At 38.1% G+C, this 26170-nt stretch overlaps 1 protein-coding gene across 24 annotated transcripts in view; it reads right to left on the bottom strand.

Annotated features, from left to right (window-relative positions):
- The window catches only part of DLG2 (discs large MAGUK scaffold protein 2), a 1980468-nt gene that overhangs the window by 552931 nt on the left and 1401367 nt on the right, over positions 1–26170 (bottom strand). For all 24 annotated transcript variants that reach the window (XM_032852928.1, XM_032852923.1, XM_032852924.1 and 21 more), the window contains one exon: positions 15949–16073. In XM_032852928.1, the coding sequence (XP_032708819.1) occupies positions 15949–16073 (125 nt within the window). The remainder of the gene's footprint in view (positions 1–15948; positions 16074–26170) is intronic.

Genomic DNA, 26170 nt, shown 5'->3' with positions numbered 1-26170 from the left:
GGGAAAACCTAAGACGTAGACAAGTTAAGTAACTGACTCAAATTCACACAGCAGATAAAAGATGGAAATAAAGGGGCCTCTGGGTGATGCAGTCAGTTTAGTGTTCAGTTCTTGGTTTCTGCTCCACTCATGATCTCCGGGTGGTGAGATCAAGCTCCATGTCAGGCTCCATGCTCAATGTGGAGTCTGTTAGGGATTCTCTCTCCCTTTCCCTCTGTCCCTTCTGCTTGTGCTCTCTTTCTATCTCTAAAATAAATAAATAAATCTTTTAAAAGGGTTTAAAAAGTGGAAATAAAAATTACACATTCATCTTAGGGCTGCTGGTCTTATTTCCTTGCCATTTATCACTCCTGTTTATGTGGCTGCCACTTGGTCTTTCTATGACAACTGTCTGCCAAAACCCTAAACCTGATTGAGCACAACTCTCCGTCTCCTCCATTGTCTCTTCCACAGCTCTGAACTGAAGTGCTGGAGAAAATCAGCAGGTGACAGGAGTCATTATAAATTCATCATCTCAAACACCTGGTCAGCTGGCTGTTCCTTGTTCTGCAATGATAATCTCTGAACCTGTTTTTTTTTTTTTCTTTTGCCACTTCCAGCACATAAGTTTTCTTCATACTTCCAAGAGAGAAAAACTATCTGATGAGAAATCCCTCCATTGATTCTGCCAGATTTACATGCTTAACTACATGTAAGACCATGTCCTCTACTCTCTTCCTATTGCAGTGGAGGAAGTGTCCCTTCTGACACCAAACATCCATCAATTCACATTTTTTAAAAGACCTTACCTGATAATTTAATCTCTTTATATCCTATATCCTTAAATCCCATTTCTCTACTTAGCCCAGTCCTGGAATATTCAAACACGTTCTGGTATCTCTTACCTTTTGAAAATTTTTCCATTAATCTGACATGACCTCTTGGCTACTGTCCTCTTTCCTCTTTACAAATCAAATTTATAAAATGAGCTAATTACATATATTCTCTATTTCTTCCTTCCCATTCTTTCTTTACCCCATTTTAATCCTGTCTCCTCACAATGCCCCTAACAAGAAAAATACAGAAAATGTTCCTACTAAATTCACAAATCTGGTTTGGGCCAAATCTAACCCAATCTCTTTAGTCCTGATCTTAGTTATCTTATGACAATGTTGAAGCCAGTTGCCTACCACTTCCTTGAAGTGTTCTTCTTTTGCCTGACCCTCCTGCCCATCTCCCTACCACTCTGATCACCCCCTTTTACCTCCTCATTTTAGTTCTCTTTCAATCTATTGACCTTTATACTTAGAAAACAAAAGGAAAAACAAAACTATGCTCTTTTGTATGTTTTAAGTTGACATCTAATTTTTTCATTGTAAATTTAAATAATAGCAAAGGATTTAATTTCTGGTTTATTGTGAATTATAAAATTTATTTTCAATGGTTACATCATCGTTTCAAATTTATATAGTGGAATGTAAATATATATCAATTTAAAATCCATGACCACCAATTTAAAATATAAATTAACAAGAACTTTCGGAGGAGTTGGAAATTTTTTTTCTTTTTTTACCCTTTAACTTATGCTTTCATTTCACTTTCATTCATCCTAATATATTCTATGTTCAAACATCTTATACAGATCACCCTAACATACTTATATAAAATAAAAACGCATATACAAATATAAATCCTACGATTTTTAAAAAATTTCCTGTGATATTAGCCTCTAAATGTCAAAAACTTATTTTGACTGAGTTATTATAATTATTTTTTAAAGATTTATTTATTTATGTATTTGACAGAGAGAGAGAGATGGGGGGGTGCACAAGTAGGGGGAATGGGAAAGGGAGAAGCAGGCTTGCCACTTAGCAGGAAGCCTGATGTGGGCCTCGATCTCAGGACCCTGGGATCATGACCTGAGCGGAAGACAGATGCTTATCTAAAAACAATAAAAATGCAATCATATTAGGGATTCATTCCTTAGTGGAGTAAGTGAAGCATTTTAAAATTACCTCGTGTTTCTATTGATAAATGTAAATTAAGGCTAATATAAAACAAGATTCAGAATTTCTATTTTTCATTTCTACAAATCTAAGTGCTGAGAAACTTGATCACAAAAACAAGTAGATGGGGATAGAAAGAGAACTTTGAATTCCTTCTAAGTAAAATGCCTCAAATCCTGTAGTCTATCATTAAAACTATTTTAATGATCTGTCAGATTATAATTCCTTTACAATTTCATTAAGAGCAAAGAATGGGAAACCATATGACTTAAAGAATTAATTACCCATTAATTAATTAATCATTAACTTCAATGATGAAAGTCATCTGAGCCACACTATTTCAGATTATTCCTTTACACCTAGAAGTCAATCAATGCTGTTAAATTAGTAGTAAAATAGCACTAAATAGCAAATAGAGCCATAGTGGGATTTGGGATGGGTAGGACATAATATCTTTCTTTTGTAAAATAGGACAACAACCATCGTAAGTGGAAAAGTGGCAAAGAAGATCCCATGCGAAATGGCAGGCTACTTCTTGGAGGGGTATTTCTTGTTACCCTATACATTTTCAAGGAAGTCTCTAAATTTCCTTGACTTCAAAGGTTCACAGTTACGCTTCCAGCCAGATCTCTCAGAGTTCCCAAACTCTATGTTTGACTGCCTGCGTGATATATCCACTGGAAATTCCTCCCAGGCATCCTAAACCTAATCTTGTTCAAAAGAGAACTATTAAACTTATCTTCGAGCATTGCTCCTCTACCAGTCTTTACCAATTCTCATGTTCCTACCTCAAAATCACTCCAATAATTCTACTGGGTGGTCATCATGAAGTGAAGGCTGTTGTACATCTAGCACATGAAATGGGGCCCAGGATGGAGAAGGCACTGCCAATTTATCTAAAGGAATACAACCTCTTCTCACATCCAACTCCAATTAGTCGTTAAGCCTTTCCCAGTTTACACCTTCAGTTTATTTCAGAATCTGTCCACTTCTCTCAGTCTTTTTGTCAGCATCTCGGTCCAAACTCCAATCATTCATCACCTGAATGATGCAATAGCTCCTCGAGCTGCTCTCCCTGCGTGTGCTCTTGTTAGCCAAGGCAGACTCCCACAGCAATCAGGGTGATTGTTATAGGAACAAATCAGTTCAGCCATTCTCTCATGGAAACATTCAACATTTCGTGATGCTTTTCAAAGGATAGAGAAAAATTACTATGGCATCATAGTATCCTTTCTCATGTGCAACTCTTTCTTTTCGTCTCGGGCCCGTCCACCTTCACTCCCCAGCTGTAGTCCCAGTGGACTGGCCCCTACTTGCCTTAAGGCTTTGGACATACTCTCTCTGCCCAGAGACTCCTCCACTACTTTTCTCTCGGCTAGCACTCACCTTGTCTGTCTCAGCTTACATACCTCCCCTCTGCAAGGTTTCCTTGGATATACCCCCAGGCGAGGTCAGGTCACAGAACAGCTCATGTACTTTCCTGTCATAGCACTCGCTTCCACTCTATGTCCCCTGTGAGAGAGGACTGACAGCACACATCCTGCTTTTCTTGTTTCCTGCTCTATCCCAGCTCCAAGTGTCTGATACATAGCAGAATACTCAGGAAATACTTATAGGACAAGTAGGTCACAAGTCGTGCTTTGCCCCTTATATTTGTCACTTCACTCAATTTCCCAACTTCAGTGAGTGCCACCAGAGTTGATGACAGTGGTATAAGCCCACTCAAGATCGCTCACCCCACTACACTGAGGCTACCCCTTCCCATTCCCCACATTCATGCAAAAATCGTTCTGCCCACATCTTTTTTGACTCAGATCTGCATGTTCCATGCCCCTAACTGAATGGCAGAGACACGGGAATGCAGAGATGAGTTTATGGCAATAAAGCAGCTCTGGTACTCTCATGCCCCATACAACATATTAGTCAAGACAGTATCTTTAAATGAAGCTCTAAAATATATGTATTTTGACAATAATACATGTCTGAGATAATGAATATTAGAGTTTTTTTGTGTTTTAGTACAGTCATAAACAAAGGAACCAGATAATAGTTCCTTCTTTAAGTCATTGTTTTCTGAAAGGAAGAATTGCTTTTTTTTCCCCTTCCCCTAATGGTCCTATTTTTCTCTTTAGTAATTTACTACTAAATTAAACTATAATATTTAAAGGAGTTAATGGAGGGAGGAGTAGAAGGGAAATAATACCAGCATTTTAATTAGTAATAGGGTATTGTAGATTTTAAATCATGCCCCTGATGTCTGTGTGCTAACTACCAGACTAACTTGCATAACTAAAAATGATTTGGGCCCAAATCCTGGGTGTTTACTGACTAATTCTAGGTCACTTGCCTGAGGCTGACTTGTAAATTGTCTTAGCTCAGGGTATTATATGGATACTGTCCTGGATGCTAACATTCTCCAGAAGCTTTGTGTTACTCAGTAAAAACTATTGTTGCTAATTCATTCAGCTATAATGCAAAAGAAAACTTCTGGTTTTTGATTAAAAAACAAACAACAAAACAAAACAAATGTAATAAGGAGTACTAGAGCCAGTCTGCAGACATTTCAAACACAGTTGTATGTGGTAAGTACTTGATCCAGAAACAGTTAACCTGATTTCCTCTAATATTTGTGAAATTTTTAAAGATTTTTTATTTATTTATTTGACACAGAGAGAGATCACATGTAGGCAGAGAGGCAGACAGAGTGGGAGGGGGAAGCAGGCTCCCTGCTGAGTAGGGAGCAGGATGTGGGGCTCAATCCCAGGACCCTGAAATCACAACCTGAGGCTTAACCCACTGAGATACCCAGGAGTCCCTATCTGTGAGATTTTTAACTTCCTTCCACAAAGATGCTCATTACAATGTAATAAACAATTTAAATATCCAAAAAAGGGTAAAAGTTAATGTTACACCTATATGATATGAAACTATGAAGCAATTTAAACTAATGTTTGCAAAGTATATTTTCATGTAAGGAAATGCCTGTATTGTGATATTAAATGAAAAAGGCAGGATAAAAAATTCAACTATATAAAAACATGCACCAAATATGAAGGAATATAATAAATACATCTTTTTGATGATGAGATTATGCATGATTCTAACTTATTTTCTAAATGTCTATATTTCCCAAATTTTTTACAATGAATGTGCATTATTTCCTAATCAGAGAACTGCATTATGTTAAAAAACAAAATTATTTAATCTTTTCATGTTCCTTTCATATAGAGTTGTATTGTGACGAAACCTCCAATCCAAGCCAGTCAATTCCTGAAGAGCTTAAAGAATTTGAATGTCACTTAGGTGGGTTTGAACTTTCAACTTTTCATACTATCACATGGGATATTGGCATGGCTCTGTGTTCCCAGATATTTAAATATGTGTTCAGTTTTTGATCTGCAGATAATTTCAGTCATGTGCTATGGTAGGAAGAACATAGATTGTAGAATTAAACAGACAGGATTAGAATTTTGGCTCAGCCACTTGTAACTTAGCCTCCTTGAGCCTTCATAAGTTAATGTAATAAGCTTGAGAAATAGCAGGTCTTATCAGTCCCAAGTGTCTATTATGGGTGAAGAACATTGTTAGATGTTATAGGAGATAGAATATTAAATAAGTACCATAAGATTTCAGACATACAGAAGGCTGGCATTTTAAGCTGGCTTAGAGATTCCCATGTTTTTTCTCTTCAGATATAGTTGTCAAGAAAATAACTCAGTCATTTAAAGCAAGTACATGTGTTACCATTAAAGCAAAACTGGGGCCCTCATGGCTCAGTTGATTAAACATCTGCCTTTGGCCTAGAACATGATCCCAGGGTTTTGGGATAGAGCCTTACACTGATCCCTGCGTTGGCCTCCCTGCTCAGCTTCTCCCTCTTCCCTCTGCAGCTTTCCCTGCTTGTGTGCTCTCTTTCTCTGTCAAATAAATAAATAAAATCTTTTAAAAAAGAAGACAAAGCAAACCTTATTCTCTATAAATTAGAGTGGAGGCAACAGTTAATACTGTGAAATTTAATATGAGAAACCCAATAAGCCAATAACTCTACCAATAACATACATATCCTATTTATTTTGTTTTTACTGGACCCCAAAAGTCAATGAATCCATTTCTCTTATTGTGCCTGCCAAGTAACTTTTAAGGGATTAATGTTCACTAATGATCACCTTACAGGGAGTCAATAATGCCTAGGGAGAATGACCACTTAAGGTGGACTCCCCCTCTTCCACAACAGACATATTCTGGAATTCCCTGACTTTGCTGGCTATGTAAACCACTCTCCCAAGTTCAAGTTCCGAACGGTTAATGGTACAGGCTTTGTGCACAACCTTAGACTCAAAAGTGGTAGAAGAATGACTGTTTGCAGAAAGTGTGGATGAAGCTTGGATGTTCAGTGACACAGCAGTGTCCTGGGCATGTCCCCACCCTCCCCATGGTGCAGCAGGGAGCTGGGAGCAGGAAGAGAAAAGGCTGGTGAGGGGCTGCAAGCTGGGGCCTGCTCTCCCTGTGCCTATCCTGGTGCAGAACTCTGAGTCTAACATTCTAAATTCTCACCTGGTTTGTCAGCCTCAGCTTCCTCTGGGAAACTAAATGCAATGTGCAGAGGTGGGTAGGTGGAGAGTTTGGGAGGACAGAGGGATAGCTTGTCGGTAAAGATTGCCTGGCATGGACCTCACAGCATGGAGAAACTTCACACAGAGGATGATATATAAGTATTCATTTTACTGTTACTTTTACCATCCCCTGCCCTGCGTAGGAGCTGAATGAATATTAAACAACTCCAACATCTTGATGATTTTGGCATCTAACTGTTAAGCCAATTTGTAATGACTTGATGCTTGCAAAAAGCTTACCACATTATTAGGTCTTTCTGAGTAATGTAACTTGTGACTGTTCAGAAAAAGCATTCTTGAAAAATAACTATTGAACTAGAAATGAGGAGTTAGTTTGAGTGCTGCCCCCCTCCCCAAACTGTTCTATTTTGGTCTAGATCCCAAATAACTATTTGCTAAAATCAATATCAAATATAGTTTCAGAATATTAGAAAGACAACATGCCTTCTTCGGAGACTACCAGGAATAAATAATAACAAATACCTTATCAGCATTTAGTGTCGTGATCAGCTCTTTGCTTGAGGAATATAATGAAGATTGTGTCTTCTCAGAGCTACAGATCTAATCAAAACAAAGGGTTGATTTTTCTGACCATTCTAATGGCATTCTGGATGTCTCAGTCAACAAAAGTCAAATAATAACAATTTGACTTTGAAACAGAAAATTCCCGAAGAACTTCTATCATACTCATTTTAGGGAGAAAAAGGCTAAGATCAAGAAGGTTGTGTAACATTCTCAAGTCCTCTGAGCTAGTTAGTGGCGGAGACCCCCAGGTGTGTCTCTGTCCTTCACTAGAGCAGTGCATCTTGTTAACTTTCGGTCTGACCTGGGAGTTAGAGTCTAGATGTACAAACAATGCCAGAAATTGCTCTCTACACAAGCAGGGGCTAGAATCAAATCAGAAAATTTAGAGTCCCATGAAACCAGTCTAAAGGGATACGAACCATCACATCTACGTCTTACCAATCCCATTGTTCCTTTGCCAGGATCAGTATATTCTTTTCTTCTTAAAGCATGTTCAGTTAATTGAACTTTATAAAACTCTAGTCTGAATTAATCGTCCTAAATTTTAAAACAGTGATTTGTTTTTGGCTTTTGAAAATAAAAACTTTGTCATAATTTTTCTAAAGTGTTAATGTTTTAGTACCTGGGACACAAGGTCAAATATCTGTTCATTTTTCTAGGAAATGGGAGCATGTTGTGATATTTGCCTACTTTAAAGATTACTTAGACTTGCACAGGCATGGAGCCCAAACCATAGGTCCTCTCTCTTTCGTGAATAGATTCTTTCCTAAAATAACTTTCCTAAATTGCAGAACATCAAATGAATTCCTTCTGTAATTTGGTAGCAGCAATGTGAAAAAGTCATGAGTTTTCTAAAACTAGAAGGAAAAATATTCATATTTGCAAATGATAAATATTTTATCCCAGAAAAGAATGACTGGATATTTTAAATAACAGTTTTATTGAGATGCAATTCCCATATTTTAAAGTTTGGCTTTTTAAAGTATATAATCTACTGATTTTTAGTATAGTTATAGAGTTGTACAATCATTAGCACTATCTAATTTTAGAACATTTCTATCCTGTCCCAAAGAAATCCCGTACTCATTATCAGCCCCTAGCAACTGCTAATCTTCTTTCTACCTATGTAAATTTCTCTATTTTGGACATTTCATAGAAATAAAAATTGTACAGTATGCGATTTTGGTATCTGGCTTTCTTCACATAGAACAGTGTTTTCAAGTTTCATCTATGATGTGGCATGCACCAGTTCTTCATCTCTTTTCATGGCAGAACAATATTCCACTGTATGGATACCAAATTTATTTATTCATTCATCTGTTAATAGATATTTGAGTTATTTATACTTTATGGCTATTAGAAGTAATGTTTTTGTGCGGATGTAAGTTTCAATTCTCTTTAGGTACATACCTTGGAGTAGAATTGCCATTCACATGGCAACTGTCAACTTTTGAGGAACTGACAGACTGTTTTCCATAGTGGTTGCACTGTTTTGCCTTCTCATCAGCACTGCATGGGGCTTCTGATTTCTCCATATCCCAGCTAACATGTGTTATTGTCTATCTTCTTGATTATAGCCATCCCACTGGGTGTAAGCTAGTATCTCACTAGAGTTTTGATTTGTACTTCCCTAATGAATAATATTAAGCTTCTTTTTATGTGCTCATTTGCCATGTGTATGTCTTCTTTAAAGTAATATTTATTCAGATTTGTGGGAGGCTGAATAATCCCTCTCTCTTCCCCATAAAAAGGTTCAAGACCTAATATCTGACTTGTGAATATACATGTTACGGATCAAAGAAACTCTACAGACATGATTAAGCTATGGACCTTGAGGCAGGGAGATTATCCTGGATTATCTGGGTGAGTCAAATGTGATCACAAGAGTCCTTAGAAGAAGGAGGCAGTAGAGCCACAGTGAGAGAAGACATAGGATAACAAAAGCAAAGATTGGACTTATGCTCTCTGAAGATGAAGGAAAGGGTTACGAGTCATGGAATTCAGGTGACCTCAAGAAGCTGGGGAAAGACAAGAAAATGGATTCTTTCAATTTTCCTCTGGAGCCTCTGAGCAACATCTTCAGTTTATTTCAGTGAGTCTGATTTTGGATAGCTGACCTCCAGCACTATAAGATAACACATTTGTGTTATTTTAAGGCACTAAGTTTATGATAATATGTTACTGTAGAAATAGGAAACTAACACAAAAATTTTTTGCTAATTTTTAAGTTAGATTATTTGTCTTTTTATTTTTGATTTATAAAATTTCTTTATAGATTCTGGTTACAAGTCCATTATCAAATGTATTACTGCATGTATTTTTGCCATTCTGTGGGTTGTTTTTAATTTTCTTGATGATGCTCTTCGAAGAACAAAAGTTTTTAAAATTGATGAAGTCCAACTTATCTGTTTTTGTCTTTTGTTGTTCTTGTTGTTATATTAAAAAACCACCACCTAATTCAAAGGTTACTCATGAAGATTTACTCCTGTGATTGACATAGAGTTAGTTTTTGTGTGTGGTATGAGGTAGAGGCCCAACTTAATTCTTTTGCATGCAGATATCTCGAAGTCTTGGCACAATTTGTTAGAAAAAGGGAAGGGGGGAGGTATGTTTGCCATAAGGCTATTTTGTTTAATCAACTGAAGGATTTCTCTTATTAAATTATGTAACACTTCACCAAATTAGGAAAATTGTTAGAGATGCCTTTTCAGATATAAAAGACTATACATGGGTACCTGGTATTCTACCAGTTTTGTAGCTAAAATTATTCTTCTTGTTTAGAAATGTTCTTGTGTAGTTCTAAATTGTTGAGGACTCATCACTACCAGTCACCATGGAACTAACTGCCAAGTGATATTTTTCTGGTCTAACAGATTGTCGACATATTTGGGGCTGATAATATTGATAGAGAAAATCAAAGGACACAGGGCTGTTCCATCTCACTCCTTTACATTCTCATAAGCAGACATGAAAGGAAATAATCCATAAGTATGAGTCCACTGAGAAGACCCTCCACCAAATTTCTTTCCAAGGTGGGCACTGGTATCATTTGCATTAAATAATGATGTTTTGCTTCTCATAAAGATGCTGTTCAGGGTAACAGTTGGATTTATGTCCTGCATTACCCTCAAAACAATAATTACAGAAAAATTCACTTGGTTTTGAAGACACTGAGAGTCTCTCTCTTTGAAAAATAGAGCATCATCGTAGTCATTTTGTGCAATAATCAGTTGGATTATGATGTAAATTGATAGGTTGTACTTGGTGACTCATAAGGCTTTAATTTGCAATCATTCCAACTCATGAAAGTTCAATGTGGACAGGTAATCTAAAAATTTAGCAATCTCTTATGCAGTTTTACTTACTTAAAATCTTCTATTTCCTTAAACAATCTGAAAGTTGGTCTTGGAATTGATGCTTGGAAGTTGCTCTCTTTCCTCTGCCTGGTGCTTTTAATTTGCCCTTCAAATATTAAGTTTAGGTTTGTCTTCTCCATTTCCAAGGTACATGTTGTTTTTAGCTCCTAATGATCAATTTTTTTCTTCTTTGTTTTTTTTTCCTTTACTCCTTTTCTTCCCTTCCCTCTCTTTCTTCTTATTTTCTTGTTTTAAAGTCACTAGTGAGTTAATGGATATGAATTAATGAATAAAATCAGAGAGTGAGTTGCCAAATGACAGCCAAAAGGACAATGCTATGATTTATACATAGGAGTCGTATTCTTGAAACATTGATCCTTGACCTCTCAACTTTGGTCAATATTCTCAAACCTCAGCATGATCAATATTATTCTTGCTTAAAATCAACATGTATGCGGTCTTGGATTTTATAAGGACAAAGCCACTCTTACCCATAAAGAGACATAGAAGGAACAAATGAAGCAATTGATTTAAAGAAAACTTTTTTTTTTTTCCTTTCATCTTGTCTAGGAATAGAAATTATTGTGCTGAGGGCTGAGAGATTAAATTGTGTCACTCGTCAGGAAACTGGCAAGCAGCCATCTTTTTTGCCTGCTACTACATGCTGCCTTTGTGCTATGGATGGGTTTAATAAATGCACTGTTGTGTAAAATGTCATTGCTGCATCGCCAAATGGAGACTGTCATGTGATAGTTCTTCCTCACGATGACAGATCAATATTGGTCCTCAGCAATCCAGGGACTTGAAGCCACACAAAGGGCATTTTTATGGTTCAGAAACAAAAGTAGAAATAAAAATCACTCCTCAAAGCATGGAGATATATCTATTTTACTCTGGAAGAAAACCTAATGTTCTTTCCAAAACGTTCTTACTTTAAAGATAGGTAATGTTATCAAATTTTAATGACTACTTCCAAAAGAAAAAATACAAATAAATTGTAACATTTTTGAAAAGTCCAATCTTATTATTAACTGTCAAAGAAATGCAAAGTAAAGCAAGGAAATACACCATTGTTTACCTTGGTAAACAGCCCCAAATTATATATGTGTAAGTGCATGAGATTCTGAGAGCATATCATAAAATAAGCCTTCTCCAACATTCCTGGTAGAAGTAAAATTTAGTACAATCTCTCTGGAAAGAAAGTTAGCAGTATGTATCAAAACTCTTTAAGGTGTTCTTACCTTTTGTTCCTAAAATTTGACTACCAGAAATGTATTCTAAGGAAATTATGAAAATCAGGGTCAACAATGTCTTCTAAAAGATTGCCAGTTACTTAAAATGCTAAGAAACTGAAAATAAACTCTTAACAATGTAAGTGGTAAATATATTATTAAACAACAAAACACTTGTAGAGGATTTAAAAAATTATCTAGGGAAAGGTATATTTAATAAGGTTATGAGAAGTTAAGTTAATGCTAAATGTATAGAGCATGATCTAAACAGAATTTCAAAAAATATCAACAAAAGCCTAGAAATAAATGCACAAAACATGTTAATAGTGATTGACTGAGTAGTGTAAAAATAACTGTGTTGTATTTTAATTTTTGTCTACTCTTCTGCATTTTATCCATATCATATCCATATCATATCCCCAAACACATATACACAATAAGTTATATTTAAAAAGAGGTTGCATAGGGAAAAGGTCACTGTCCAGAGAAATTAATCTAAACCATTATGTATTTTCTTGTACTGCTCTTAATTTAGCCCTCATTCCCCATTTTCTCTATAGTTCTGGCTCTTTCTCTCACTCTAGCTTAGACTCATATCACCAGCCATCAGATTAAACAGACTGCTGCTCTCTCTCCCCTCGGGGTAGTGATTTCCCCCCGGCCATACCTTGCTTTTCATTGTGCTTTTTGCCTCTTGCCTCCAGGTGCGTGAAGGGCCTGGGACAACCCGTGAGGCCTGCTCAGTGTTTCTGAGGTTTAGAGTGTGGTCCCCCGGCAGAGGCCTGCAATGGACCCAGCCAGGAGGGAGTTTCTGAGTCCGAATTCCACAGTGTTCATATTCATTTTCTATAGTTGAGTGATAAACTACCACCAATTTTAAAGTTCTAAACAACATACATTTTTTATCTCAGAGTTGTAGTGGGTCCGGGGTCCAAGCACAGCTTAGCGGAGTTCTTCAGTCTGGGTCCCACAAGACTGCAAACAGGGTGTCAAGGTTTGCTTTGTTTGTTTGCTTGGTTTTTCAGCTTCCTTTCAGGAGCATGGGGTCCTTTTCCAAGCTCAGGTGGCTATTGCCAGAATTTAGCTGTATCACTGCAATCTTCCATATCTCACTAGCCATAGGAGGGAACCACTCTCAGCCCCCAGAAGCTGCCTTCAGGTACCCGCCACAGGGCCTCCTCCGTAGAGCCTTCCCCAACATGGAAGTTTGCTCTGTCCGGGCCAGCAGGACAATCTCTTGGGTTTTAAAGTACTCACTGGATTAGGTCAGGCTGACACAATACAATCTGTCTTCTGATTAACTCCAAATCAACGGATTAGGGACCTGAATTACATTTGTGAAATCGCTTCTTGCCGTATAAAGCAATATTATCAGGAAAGCGATAGCTCGTCATACTCACAGGGGCTTCCCACACTCAAGGGGAAGAGACCATGAAGAGTGTGGTCACTGGGAATTATTTTAGAATTCTACCCCCAGGGTCCCTTCCTGGCTGTCACAGACTTGTGGCTCAAGTTCCGCATGCTCTTACATGGCTGGCTTGGCAGAATGAGCTGTGGGGAGGGCTTGGAATTCTATATAGTTCTTTCAGGCTTACCATTTCATTTAGTCCAGGCCATAGCTTCTTCAGATCTATGCTCCTATCACCAATTTAACCAGTGAGGGAACTGGAGCACAGAGAGCTTAAAAAGAGTCCCCAGGCCACACAGCTAGAAATCCGGGTCCTCTAACTGCAAAGAATATGTTCTTTCTCTTACATCTCTCATCTGGGGCAACTCCTGAGACCTGAGCTCACTCTGGAGCCTAATCTCATCAGGAAGAGAACTGCCTCTCAGTTCATCTGTGTCTTAAGCCTGCACAGTCACTTTATATATGACGGACCTCATGCAGGAAGGCTTTTTACAATGAACTTGGAATTCCTAGAATGAGGTGTGTCTAGGGTTCTATTGCTCCTTAGAAAATTACCACCAATTTAGCAGCTTAAAATAACACCCATTTATTAGCTCACTGTTTTCATAGGTCAGAAGTCTGGTCCAGTGTGGCTGGAATCTCTGCTTAGGTTCTTAGAGGCTAAAATCCAGATGTTAGCTGAGCAACAGTCTTCTCTATCTGGAGGCTTCGGTCTTCTAAGCTCATGTGGTCGTGGTAGGACTCAGTTCCTACTATCTACCTCATTGGATGTTGTATCTAGAAGACTGTATGTGTTTATGTACATCTCTATTTCTATCTGTTTTAACACAATGTCCCATAGGTGTAAAAAGGTCAATAAGTTTTTGGCCTCCTGGGTGACTCAGTTGGTTAAGTGGCTGCCTTCGGCTCAGGTCATGATCTCAGGGTCCTGGGATCAAGCCCCGAATTGGGCTCCCTGCTCAGCAGAGAGCCTGCTTTTCCCTCTCCCTCTGCCTGCCACTCTGCCTAATTGTGCTCTCTCTCTGTCAAATAAATAAATAAAATCTTAAAAAGAAAAAAAGCTCAGTAAGTTTTAGCTAGCATTATGATTATTCTCTTTCCAACTACTGAATGATGCTTCTAGCAGAACTTCCTTTGACCTCCACAGGCATGAGACCGCCACCTAGATTTGCAAGCAAACAATGGCAGTATGGCTGCTTTTCATTCCTAACTGTAGGCCAAGTATGTTTAACATAAAGGCTATTCTATCCCAAATGTGGACCCAGAATTTGGCTAAGAGAGGGAAGTTCCCCTGCTTCTAGGCAGAGCGGTGTGAGCTATGGAGATCCATTGTGGACCATCGATTTCAGAGCTGTCTTCCAACAACTCTGTTTCTAAATTTTGAAAATGGTGCTTCTCCAGGTTCAATATTAGCAAACCCAGTCCCCACTATGACTCAAGAATTACACAGTATCTGTTTCAAATTGTTCACTCTTGTAGCACGGATATTTCCTCACTCAGAAATTAATCTCATCAATTCAGTTTGAAAATTCTATTGTAGAAAAGCAGGGGTTTCCTGTGGGAGTGTCTCTCCTGTTTTTCATGTTGATGGGAGATGCAAAAAAATCTGGAAAAAAAAAAAAATCTGGGCTTCTCTTGCACAAGCTGTCCTAAGGAATCACTGCATCAGAAGAGTAGCTAGGGAACAAAAGTGTCCTTGACTGCTTTGTAAGAAAGACAATAGGCTAGTTTATTTATGTTTAATGGAAAAAAAAAAGAAAAACCAGACTGAGGAAAGCTACAAAGCTTACATGTGTGATATTTAATTCACAGTCCCCACTGTGGCTCCATGCAAGTTAGTTAGTGTTACCTAGAAGACTCTGCTTGTGCAACCCTCTCTCCTCTTACTCATTAACTTACTCTCCTTCTTCATCTCCATTAATTAATTAATTACTTCAAAAACTCATTCACTCAACCAGAATTTACTGATTCGCTTCTCTATATAACTCCGTGGCCTGAGGGGATTCACAGTATAGTGGAAGGCCTAAAGAACACTGGGACATGCTTTTCTCCCCAGGGAAATCTCTTCTAATTGTTCCAATCTCCTATGCCTTGTAGTGGGTGCTTTGATCTCTGAGACAATTTTATATTATTTACTAATTGTCCCATGTGTGTAACCCTTAGTTCCCCCAAACAATCTTCAGTTCTTTCAAGAGTGGGGGCCCTGGATTTAGCAGCTACGACTCTATGCTGAGCTCGCATGTGGTCCTCATCCACGTCAAGTTGATTTCTCTCCTTGTTGGGATAACTTGGTCCTTTCTCCCTCCATGTTCTTGTTCAGATTTATGGGGTTCATGAAAACTTAATTATTTTTTAAGACGCAGAATAGAATCTTCCTGTGGAATAGTTTTTAGACTGTTCAAACTCCTGGAGAAAGCCCTTATGAATGGTCGCTGAGTCTATGAATATCCACAGTATGTATACCATTGCCTTATTTGCTAATTCTACTTACAGTATAGTGTTTTTTTGATACATTTTATCATTTGCTCACCAGCTCTGGGTATCCTTCCTTCCAACCAGAATGAAGGCCACATGGAACAAAAATTTATCTGCGTACCTTCCTTACAGAGCCAGGTGAACATGGTGCCCATCAACAAACACAAATTAAATACTAGTTGAATTTTAGTTAAGTAAGAAGAAATCTCTGAAGTCATTACAGAAAGCTTGCTTTGACAGCCATTTCTTTCAAGTACAGAGCTTTGTAAAATTATTATTCTCCGAAGGTATAAACATGTCTCATTGACGTGGCAGATTTACCTTCCAAATAATTCGAACGTTTCAGAGCTTTACCTGAGTCTGCCATCCTCTGCAGCAGCACCACCCGGTATAATCTTCGTAATAAATATGCCAGGGTCATCTCCAATGTGGGGATTATCTGTCCCTCCAGCAATACTGAATCCCAGGCCAGAATTCCCCTGGAGAAACAATAAGTAGACATTAAATGATATGGCTGTCACCTAAACCTAGTTCCTCTTGCACTCCGTGTTATCATCTTACTACTGAAATGGAAATCAGGTGATAACAGTCTTCCATGCAAAGCTATAAAGTGCACTGTCAGTAGACAAAGGAAGGTCAGGAAAAACACTCAAGTTTGTCTCTGCATTGCAAGAATTGAAGAGGCCTTACATTTTTGCTTATTCAAAGGGCCTTAAATTTTTGCTTTTAAGAAAAGTTTCTTTTATACAGCAATTAAAATGATCATTACAACGTAGGAAATAAAGCTTATAAATTGTGTTATATACAAAAATACAAAAACATTAGTGTCAATTGTAAAAATTATACTTAGGTAGGAAAAAGAAATGGAAGGAAACCAGTTGCATGAAAATTGATTTGGTAGAGTAGTGAAATTTGGCTGTTTTAATTTTATTTCCAGTACTGTTATGCATCAAATAAATGTGTTCCTATATAACGATAAGCTTTGGCTTCAGAAGGCAGGTCTCCCTTCTAGAGTTATAATAAATGTGAGATATTTTTCAGGAATAAGCAGATTTTAATTTGCAATAGATATTGACAAGGAAAGTATTACTACTGCAGCATGTAAATTTGATAGTTTATATTTTAAAAAAGCTTTCATACTGACTCATGCAGATTACAGTAATTGATATCCAATGTACATACAACCTTCTGAAATCTGTATATAAGACATAATTAAACGTCTTCCCCAAATTCACAAGCCATCTTATTTATTATTTACATATTTTTCTTTAATTTATATCTCCCCAACTACATTATGTTTCCATATTATGTTCTGATGTTTCTTCTAAATCACATTTTATTTAAGCCATATCCATACACCTAGGTAGTGTTTATAATTATCCATTTAAAAAGACTAAATAATATTTCATCAAGGTCATATCCTATTATTTATTTAACCAGTCCTCTATCACTGGATATTTAATTTCACTACAACCAAGATAGCTTACTAAATTTACAACTACTTGATTAATTCCTGTTCTTGGATAAAAAGAAATGAAGACTAAGAATTTAGTAGCTAATCCAGAAAAATTAATTAAGACACTGTCAGAAAAGTTCAGTGTCAAGATAAGATCAGCTATAACTTGACAGTTCTATCACTACAAATGTATGGTAACGTTTAGCAATTTTTATTGACTGAATAATAAAAATTCCAGAAGGCTGATTTCACAATTGTACATTTATGTTGAAAAGTTGAAATTAATAATTCAACCATAACAACTAAAATCCCATGCCTTTATACTTCTGACATTTCTCTAATTCTGTTTTTCTTTGAAAAAATGCAATGTTCACTGAACAGAGATATTACTCAGTAGCAGTCATGCAATCATAAACTTATTTAATATTTGTTACACACCAGCACTGTGCCTGGCACTGGACTACGTTCTGGGAAATACAGCAGGGAATATGTCAGTTGATGAGGCACAAGAAGAGAAAGTACAGAGTGTAGGAGTGGCCGGCGGAGAAAGGAAGCATAGGGACTTTTCCAGAAGGTGAAAAGCAGTTAGTTACTCTTAAGAGGGTCAGGATGGGAATGGGGAGGCAGACAGAACATTCCAGTCAAAGGAAGAACACATGTAAAATCTCTGAGGTGAGAAAGGGTATGCCAGGTCCAAGACACAGATAGGAAGGCTTGAATTAAGAAAGCAAAATGAACTGGATGAGATAAATATTAACCATGAGTTCAAGAGAACCTATCCTTGGCTTTAAGTATCTACTGACACCAGATGACTCTATCGGTATGGCTGAGTAGCTACTAAGGGTGAGGCTACAGGGAACAAGACCAGATGATTTCTCCCTTCACGGAATCCAAGGAAGAGCAGAAAAGGCGGTGATATCGGGCATCTGGTAATCAATACATTTTCACTGTAACATCAACTACATTGTCAGGACAGCATTAAGGTGACTTACAAGGCAGTTTCTCTACGATCTAGGGGTTCTGGAAGGAAAGAATGGGAAGATGAGTATCCTCTTTATAATTTGGGTCTAGTTCCATGAACATCAATTGGAGTATACTGGTCTTACTAGAGTTGGCCCCTTGGATAATCATTTCCTGCGTAAGGGGGTAGGGAAAGAGGCAAGCACAGTCTGGGAAGCCTTCTCCTGACAATATCAATATTTTTGGAGAGGGCACTCAAAACTTTCCCATTTGTGAAACATATTCACTCTCTAGCTCTTACCCTTATCCTCTTCATTTCTAGTTTTGCACTTTTACCCTCAGGAGTACTCAGCTGAGCTGCTGACTCTTTCCTGCACAGCTGACACCATGACTTGTCTCTTGGCCTTTGCTCATGCTGCTTTCTCTACCAGAAACTTTCTACCACTCCTTTGCCTGGCCCACTTCTACCTACTATCCAAGATAAAGCTCAGAAGTCAGGTGCTACAGAAAATATTAAAAGATCACAACTCCATTTTTCTGGGTAATTCAGTCCTCTCTTAAGTCTTTAAAGATTTCTGTGTTTATCTATGCCATGCACTGTACTATTTTGACTTTATGTATTTCTGAGTCCGTCTTTCCTTTAAAGTAAGGAAACTGTGTAGTATTCATCTTTGTTCTTGGTACTTTCTCTGGCACACAGTACTGTTCAGTAAATTAACTGATGAATGAATGAACAAACAAACCTACTGAGAATATTCAAGGTCTAAAGGGAAGACACAGAAAAGACACAGTAAAAGACCACAATGTGTTCAGAAATATAATATACAAGTAGAAGCCATTTTGCTCAGTGTTCTGCAAGAATAAAAATGGAAAGCTCAGGTATTCGAATTGTGGCTTAGCTGAAGGATGAATGATGAGACAAAACTGTCCAAACCAGGGGGATAGGCCGGTCTGGAAGGGAAGGAAGACCGTTCACTCATAGAGCAGCTGCTTAGTTGCTGGACATGAGGGACCTGAGCATTTCCGGGGAGGTTAAATTGCACAACTTCAAAGGATTCTTCTGGATCTTTGGCTAGATTTGTACGAAACCTATTGTTGCAAACAAAGAAAAAGGGATGTGTAGCAGTAGAAGTAGATCACCATTGCATTTTTAAAGCTTATCCTGTGAATCAACAGATCTTTGAAGTGATAGTTTTGATGACAATCTAGCAAATAGTACTGTTTTTAGAATTGACCCTGATAAGGAGATCTGGTGGCCTTTGGATCCTAATACACATTCTCCTACCCTCAAATCTACTCTGAGGAAAAAGAAAGAATGGATCAGGAAATCCATAATGAACAGTGGTAGGTAGAGGCAGAGTGTAACTGGACCTGTGTTTCCAGTCTCAAGGATTTCCAAAAGCAAATTTTGTGTTTCATTTAAAACCAGCTGGGCCTGACTACTGGGTATTTACCCCAAATATACAGATGTAGTGAAAAGAAGAGCCATCTGTACCCCTATGTTTATAGCAGCAATGGCCACGGTCGTCAAACTGTGGAAAGAACCAAGATGCCCTTCAACGGACGAATGGATAAGGAAGATTGTGGTCCATTTACACTATGGAGTTTTATGCCTCCATCAGAAAGGATGAACACCCAACTTTTGTAGCAACATGGACGGGACTGGAAGAGATTATGCTGAGTGAAATAAGTCAAGCAGAGAGAGTCAATTATCATATGGCTTCACTTATTTGTGGAGCATAACAAATAACATGGAGGACAAGGGGAATTAGAGAGGAGAAGGGAGTTGAGGGAAATTGGAAGGGGAGGTGAACCATGAGAGACTATGGACTCTGAAAAACAATCTGAGGGTTTTGAAGGGGTGGGGGGTGGGAGGTTGGGGGAACCAGGTGGTGGGTATTGGAGAGGGCACGGATTGCATGGAGCACTGGGTGTGGTGCAAAAACAATGAATACTGTTATGCTGAAAATAAATTTAAAAATTAAAAAAAAAAACAAAACCCAGCTGGGCCTGGCCGGTCACCATGATTCTTTAGAGGATGTCCATGTGACTTTAGCTAAGGATGTTATTTAGTGTTTTCCTATCTCTCCTTATTGTTCTCTCCCAGCCGTCCCTTTCAGGCCTTTGCTACCAGCCAGCAGCATTCACTGGAGAGAGGGACAGAGATAACAAGCAACAGTGAAATTACTGCCTGCTGTTCTCCACGGCTGAGTCACTCCAGTCCCCTGACAATCATCGCGGAGCCAGCCAGCTGCAGGGCCAGACCCCAGAACCTCTCAGTTCCAAGCGGCGATCTCTCCATGTGAACAGGCAGACCCCTGGCTGACACCCTTAGATCCTGAGAATTGTGGCTAATTAACCGAGTGTTGATACTTGACCCAGTCAATGGCAACTGTGAGGTGCCACGCGTGTGAGGGCAGTCCCTGTACAGGGCTCTGGGTAGCTGCCGTTCCCCTGAAGCTGGGTACATTCCATGATTGATGAATGTGGCTGGCATGAACCATTCTTTCTCCTGGTTCCTAATCCTCCACATTTGCTGATTCCCTCCCAAAAGCACAAGTCTGCTGCCCAGTCAAATGGCACTTTCTCTTTCCTGGACTATATTCCATCTCTTCTCAGAAAAAGAATCAACTGAAAGCAAAGACACTTTACTGATGGTTGCAAATATAAATATAATATTCTGAGAAAAGTTCCTCTTTCATTCAAAGTGTTTCTCTAAAGGAAAATTACCCCCAGGGCTCAGTGGGTTAAAGCCTCTGCCTTCAGCTCAGGTCATGATCCCAGCATCCTGGGATCAATCCCACATCAGGCTCTCTGCTCAGCAGGGAGCCTGCTTCCCCTCCTCTCTCTCTGCCTGTCTCTCTGCCTACTTGTGATCTCTGTCAAATAAATAAATAAAATCTTAAAAATCTTAAAAGAAGAAAAGAAAATTACCCCCAAAATTGGGTTATAAAAGAAGACAAAATATCATAACCATAAGCATGTATAGAATTTAAAAAAAAAGATTTTATTTATTTATTTGGGAGAGATAGCTTGAGCTGGGGGAGGGGCAGAGGGTGAGGAAAAGAGAGGAAAGCAGACTCCCTGCTGAGTGCAGAGCCCAATGTGGGGCTCAATTCCATGACCCTGAGATCATGACCCGAGCCCTAGCCAAGAGTTGGATGCTTAACGCACTGAGCCACCCAGGCACCCTTATAGAATTTTCTATTTATAAGGAATTTCTTTGATTTTTTTAGAAGTTCTTATTTTAAAGTATTGTTTAATCTAGTAATTCAATTCTAAGAATTTATTGTGAAGAAATATTCAGAGATATGTACAAAGATTTGTGTTCAAGGTTTTATCACAGTATTATGTTTTTAATGTTAAAACCAAAAACAAAACAAAAAATTGAAAGAACAACTCACAACTGGAAATAAACATTCAAATGATGGAGAAATGGTTAAAAACACTGTGGTACATCTATCTGAATGTGGGACTATTTTGGACCCATTAAAATTGTAGTGATAATGACGACAGGAAATGCTCATTATGTAAATGTGAGAGAAAAAAAAGTATATGGAATTTTAATTACAGTATGATCACCACTGAAGATATTAAAAGCAAATGATTTATTTTTAATGAGAAAATTATTAATCACTAGTTAGTAACAGTAAAAATGATTAATAATTCAAACTAAGAGGGAGACTTTTTAAAAAATTATAAAGTTCTTAATAAAACAAAAAAATTCAAAATACTAAACATTTTCTCAAGAACACTAACATTTATTGCATATTTATTCTGAACTAAACATGACCTAAATATTTTTTAATTCCCCATTCAGTAGATACTATTTCCTCCTTTTTATACGTTAAAAAACAAACAACAAACAAATGAAAAACCCTGAGGCTGTGAAGAGTGAAGTAGCAGCTTAACACAGAAAACAAGTGAACAGTGGATTTCAGATTCAAAGCAAATTCGTTTGGCTCCAAATATTATTTTCTTCCATTATATCACATTGCCTTTCCAGGGTTGAAAAAAAATAATTTTATGGTGGATACATAATAAAAATGATCATACTAACAAACCAGTATTTTGGATTTTTGAAAAAAGTCTAAACTACTTCTATCAGTATCTGAAAATATTCAAAACAAATTCTTTTTACTTTTTTGGGGGCGGGCAGGGTTTGAACTCACAACCCTGAGATGAAGACCTGAGCTGAGAGAGAGTCTGATGCTTACCTGACTGAGCCACCTGGGCACCCTAGAAAATTTCTGATGGAAAAGCATGGATTTGGGTCATTCAGACCTGGTTTTGAGTGTCAGCTTTGCACTTATTAGCTATTTGACATTGCTAAGTTTTCATCTTTGAGTTTACTTTCTTCATCTGTAATATGTAGATAATACCTACCTCACAGTGCATTAGGTTAAGTGTCTGCCTTTGTCTCAGATCATTATCCCAATGTCCTGGGTTCGAGCCCCGCATCGGACTCCCTGCTTTGCAGGAAGCCTTCTCCTCCCTCTCCCACTGCCCTGCTTGTGTTCCCTCTGTCACTATCTCTCTCTCTCTCTCTCTGTCAAATGAATAAATAAAATCTTAAAAAAAAAAAAAGGATAATTTGGTTAAAAATTCTGAATGTGGGGAAAGGGATGTTTAGCTTGGCAGTCCTAAAAATTGTTAGATAAATAAAGGCTAGATTAAAGACTCAAACTCTTCTAACCTTTAACAGTCATGTCCTGTTTTGAGTAATATTGAAATTTTATATATCCTGTTACCGACTCCAGGAGTACTACACACCTCCTTCATTCCAGGAGGAACTATATGCTCCTTTAACTCTCTGCCAAGAATCATCAATATATAGGTCTACTTTCTGCACAGCTGCTCTAGCAATGATATTAATTTTCATTTAGTATCACTTATACTGCAAAATTATATGCATATTGTTTTCAGATATATCATCATGCCTCAGTCTCTAATCTGTACATTTCTGATATACCCCCAGATTGAAAATTACTAGTGCAAAATTTGACTAGTGATTAACACACAGAATAGTGAACAAGATAAGTAGATAGAAGGAAGATATCAAAAAAGGCTAAAACAGACAACAGCAAATTAAAGGAATCCTCCAGCTATGTGGCAGGAGAAAAATGTCACTTGATAGGTCCATTGGTTAGCAAATAATCTTCTAAATTGTCTTGGAAGATATTTTATTTTAGGCAGTAAATATGGAATGGCACAAAGAATAAAAAGATGTCTTTTTTTCATAGACATTACTTGTTGAAAATCATTCAAAGTCTTTCTCACATCCACATTCTATAACATACTGCAATATCAAAAGATGAATAGCCATAGGCCTATTATTATAGTATAAAGATATGAATATAATTCAGACATTTCTAACTACTCTTGCTTGCAGTTATCTTCATAAAAATTTTCCCCCTAGAAATGTTTTAAGACGTTATCCAGCAATCCATGTATTTTTGAATAACATTCTTAGTCTAGGGATAAGAGATGCCTGTTTCCACTTACTTAGAAGTTCTAGAAGTTGCATTTAGGATTGCTCCTGAGGAGCCACCAGGAGGTCGGTGTTTGGGGACTGGTAACTGGAGGAAAGTGTTTTCAGGGTTTGGGGGACTGTGGAGAGGAAGCAGTTTCAATAAACAGCAGGAAAGAGAATGCTAGTTTACAATAGGCCAAAGAACACATAAGTAAAAGGGTGATAGCGTAAAGGTAGATTACTGTTTTTGTGAAACAGTTTTATTCTTAGGAGAGACACATGGTAGTGTCTGATGGAGAGGAGGCAGGAGTAGGGGAAAGACTTTAGAGTGTGGCAGGGAGAAGACTCAAGCATGTCTATGGGCCAAGGGAAAGAAGCTCCTGGAAAGGCAGAATGAAGGTACAAAAGAGAAAGGGAGTCCATGAGAAGCAAAGTCCTGAAGAAGGAGGAGTGAGAATAGGGTCTAAAGTCCAGATTTCTGAGCCCCTACTGTACATATTGGTTAAGTACATGTGGTATAACTACACGAAGGAATATGATGGTATTATGAGATGAATATATCTTTACAATACATATTTAGGTAAAGAAAGGCGAATACAATATAAGATTTACATTTTATAATATATAGGCATAGAAAAGTTTGAAAGTATATTCACCAATATACTAAAGTTGCTTTCAATGGATATCAGAATTATAGATCTTTTTATTTTTGTCATTTTAAGCAAGTCCATCTTTAATTTACCTTATAAATATGTCTCCCTATAAACAAACACACACACACACACACACACACACACACACACACACACACACATTATACTTACAAAACAAGTTTAACAAAGAACAAATGGCAGTTTGTTTTTCTAAGATAGCACACCTCAGCCTTAGGTGGGAAAGGGGATATTTTTCTATTTGGGATAAGAATGATCAAATTACTATAAAGTTAGAATGTTATTTTAAGGCAGAAGAAGTTATAGGATCATTTTCAGGTACAGAAGAAAAAAGCTGAAGGAATTCTTAACTGACAGTGTCTTTGTCTTACACATTTAGATGTCAGGACACCAAAGGGAAGTCTAGAATGAATTTGGAGACTTACGTAAAGCAGTAAAGGATTGGAATTGCACCTGTGAGGCAAGAGAGACACCTTAGAATCAGTAGAGGTCTGCTGAGCAGCACTGAGATGGGCCATCATCAGCATGGTTATGGATTTTCTCCCACAGCTCTTAGTAATCATGAACAATGAGAAGGAAAGGTATCGTTGCTTTAGGGCTGAAGTTTGAAAATCAAATGTGGCTAACTCTCAAAGGAATGAGGAATGCAAATCAGAAAGGATAGAAAAGGAAGAGAAGCCAGGAATATGCTCAGCTTGGAAGAACAGAAGTGGGTAAAAAGATTGAGATCATGACAAGGTCAAAGTACAGATTCATGGAGAACAGAGGATGGAAGAGGGACCAGCAGGCTGTGGACATTGGGATTTCTGGGCTCAAGATTTCAGGGATGAAGTAGTACTCACTGATAGTCACACGAGTATAGTAAAGGTTATATGAATGCATTAAAATGATGATCAAGTCAGAGTCCTTTGTGGCTGACACTGAAGTTTCCTTGGAAGATGGTAATAAAAAGAGAGAAGGTAAGGAGGTCAAAAATGTTCAGTGAAAGTGGGCAAAGATAAGGTTAGGGGTAGAGATAAGAAGAGGGGTAGAATGTGAAGCAGTATGGCAGTTAAAAGAGTTACAAGTAGAGGCACAAGATGTACCAAGTCCTAAGAAGAAGAAAGTGATTGACTTGTTCAAGGAATAAAATGAATCCAGAAGAGCGGTAGACTGATTAGGTAAGGAAGGGGGATGAGGTTAGAGATGGTAGCAAGGGTCAGACACTGGTGGTGTAAGGTTTGTGGGTCATGAAGATTTAAAACAGGAGAGTAATCTGGTCTGATTTAGTTGAAGATCACACTAGCTGCTTTTTAAAAACATTGGAGAGAGCAAAGGTGAGGACAGGAAGACCAGCTGCAACAGCCCAGGTCAGAAACCTATGGTAGCTGGATAGGCTGGTAGCAATGGGGGTGCCATGATTTGAGACATGACTTGGAGGTGGAATTGACAGGATTTACTGACGGCTAGAATTCTCAAGGAAAGAAAAGAATCAAAGATGGTGCCTATCTGGGCAGAGATGTCTTATGTCATCTCTATATGAGATGTAAAGACTGTGATATGGGCGGAAAAACCAGTTGACAAGAGGCAAATCAAGTTGTAAGTTTGAGAGATCTATCACTATCACTGGAGTGGCAGAAAAAAAAATACTGAGGTCTTGAGAAAGAATAATGGTAATTGCTAACACTCAGGGATTGCTTTCTACATGTCAGGTGCTGTACAGACCTGATAGCTCCTTTTTTAATGATAGTTAAGGTACACGCAAGAGGGCAACTGGGGGGCTCATTCCGTTACTTGTCTGCCTTCTGCTCAGGTCATGATCCCGGAGTCCTGTGACTGAGCCCTGCAACAGGATCCCTGCTCAGTGGGGAGCCTACTTCCCAATCTCCTATCCCCCTCCCCCTTTCAATCAGATAAATAAGATACTTAAAAAAAAAAGATACTGGCAAGAAAATAATGGTGGTAACTGCAAGAGCATCAGGAATACGTGCCAGGTACAGTTATTTCCAACAGTTCTGAGGGTACATGTCCCCATAT

This window comes from Lontra canadensis, unplaced genomic scaffold (genome assembly GCF_010015895.1).
Source record: "Lontra canadensis isolate GAN:19392208 unplaced genomic scaffold, GSC_riverotter_1.0 scaffold7, whole genome shotgun sequence".
NCBI lineage: Eukaryota > Metazoa > Chordata > Mammalia > Carnivora > Mustelidae > Lontra > Lontra canadensis.
The sequence above is the reverse complement of the archived record's forward strand: the minus strand, read 5'-3'. Positions and strand labels throughout refer to the sequence as shown.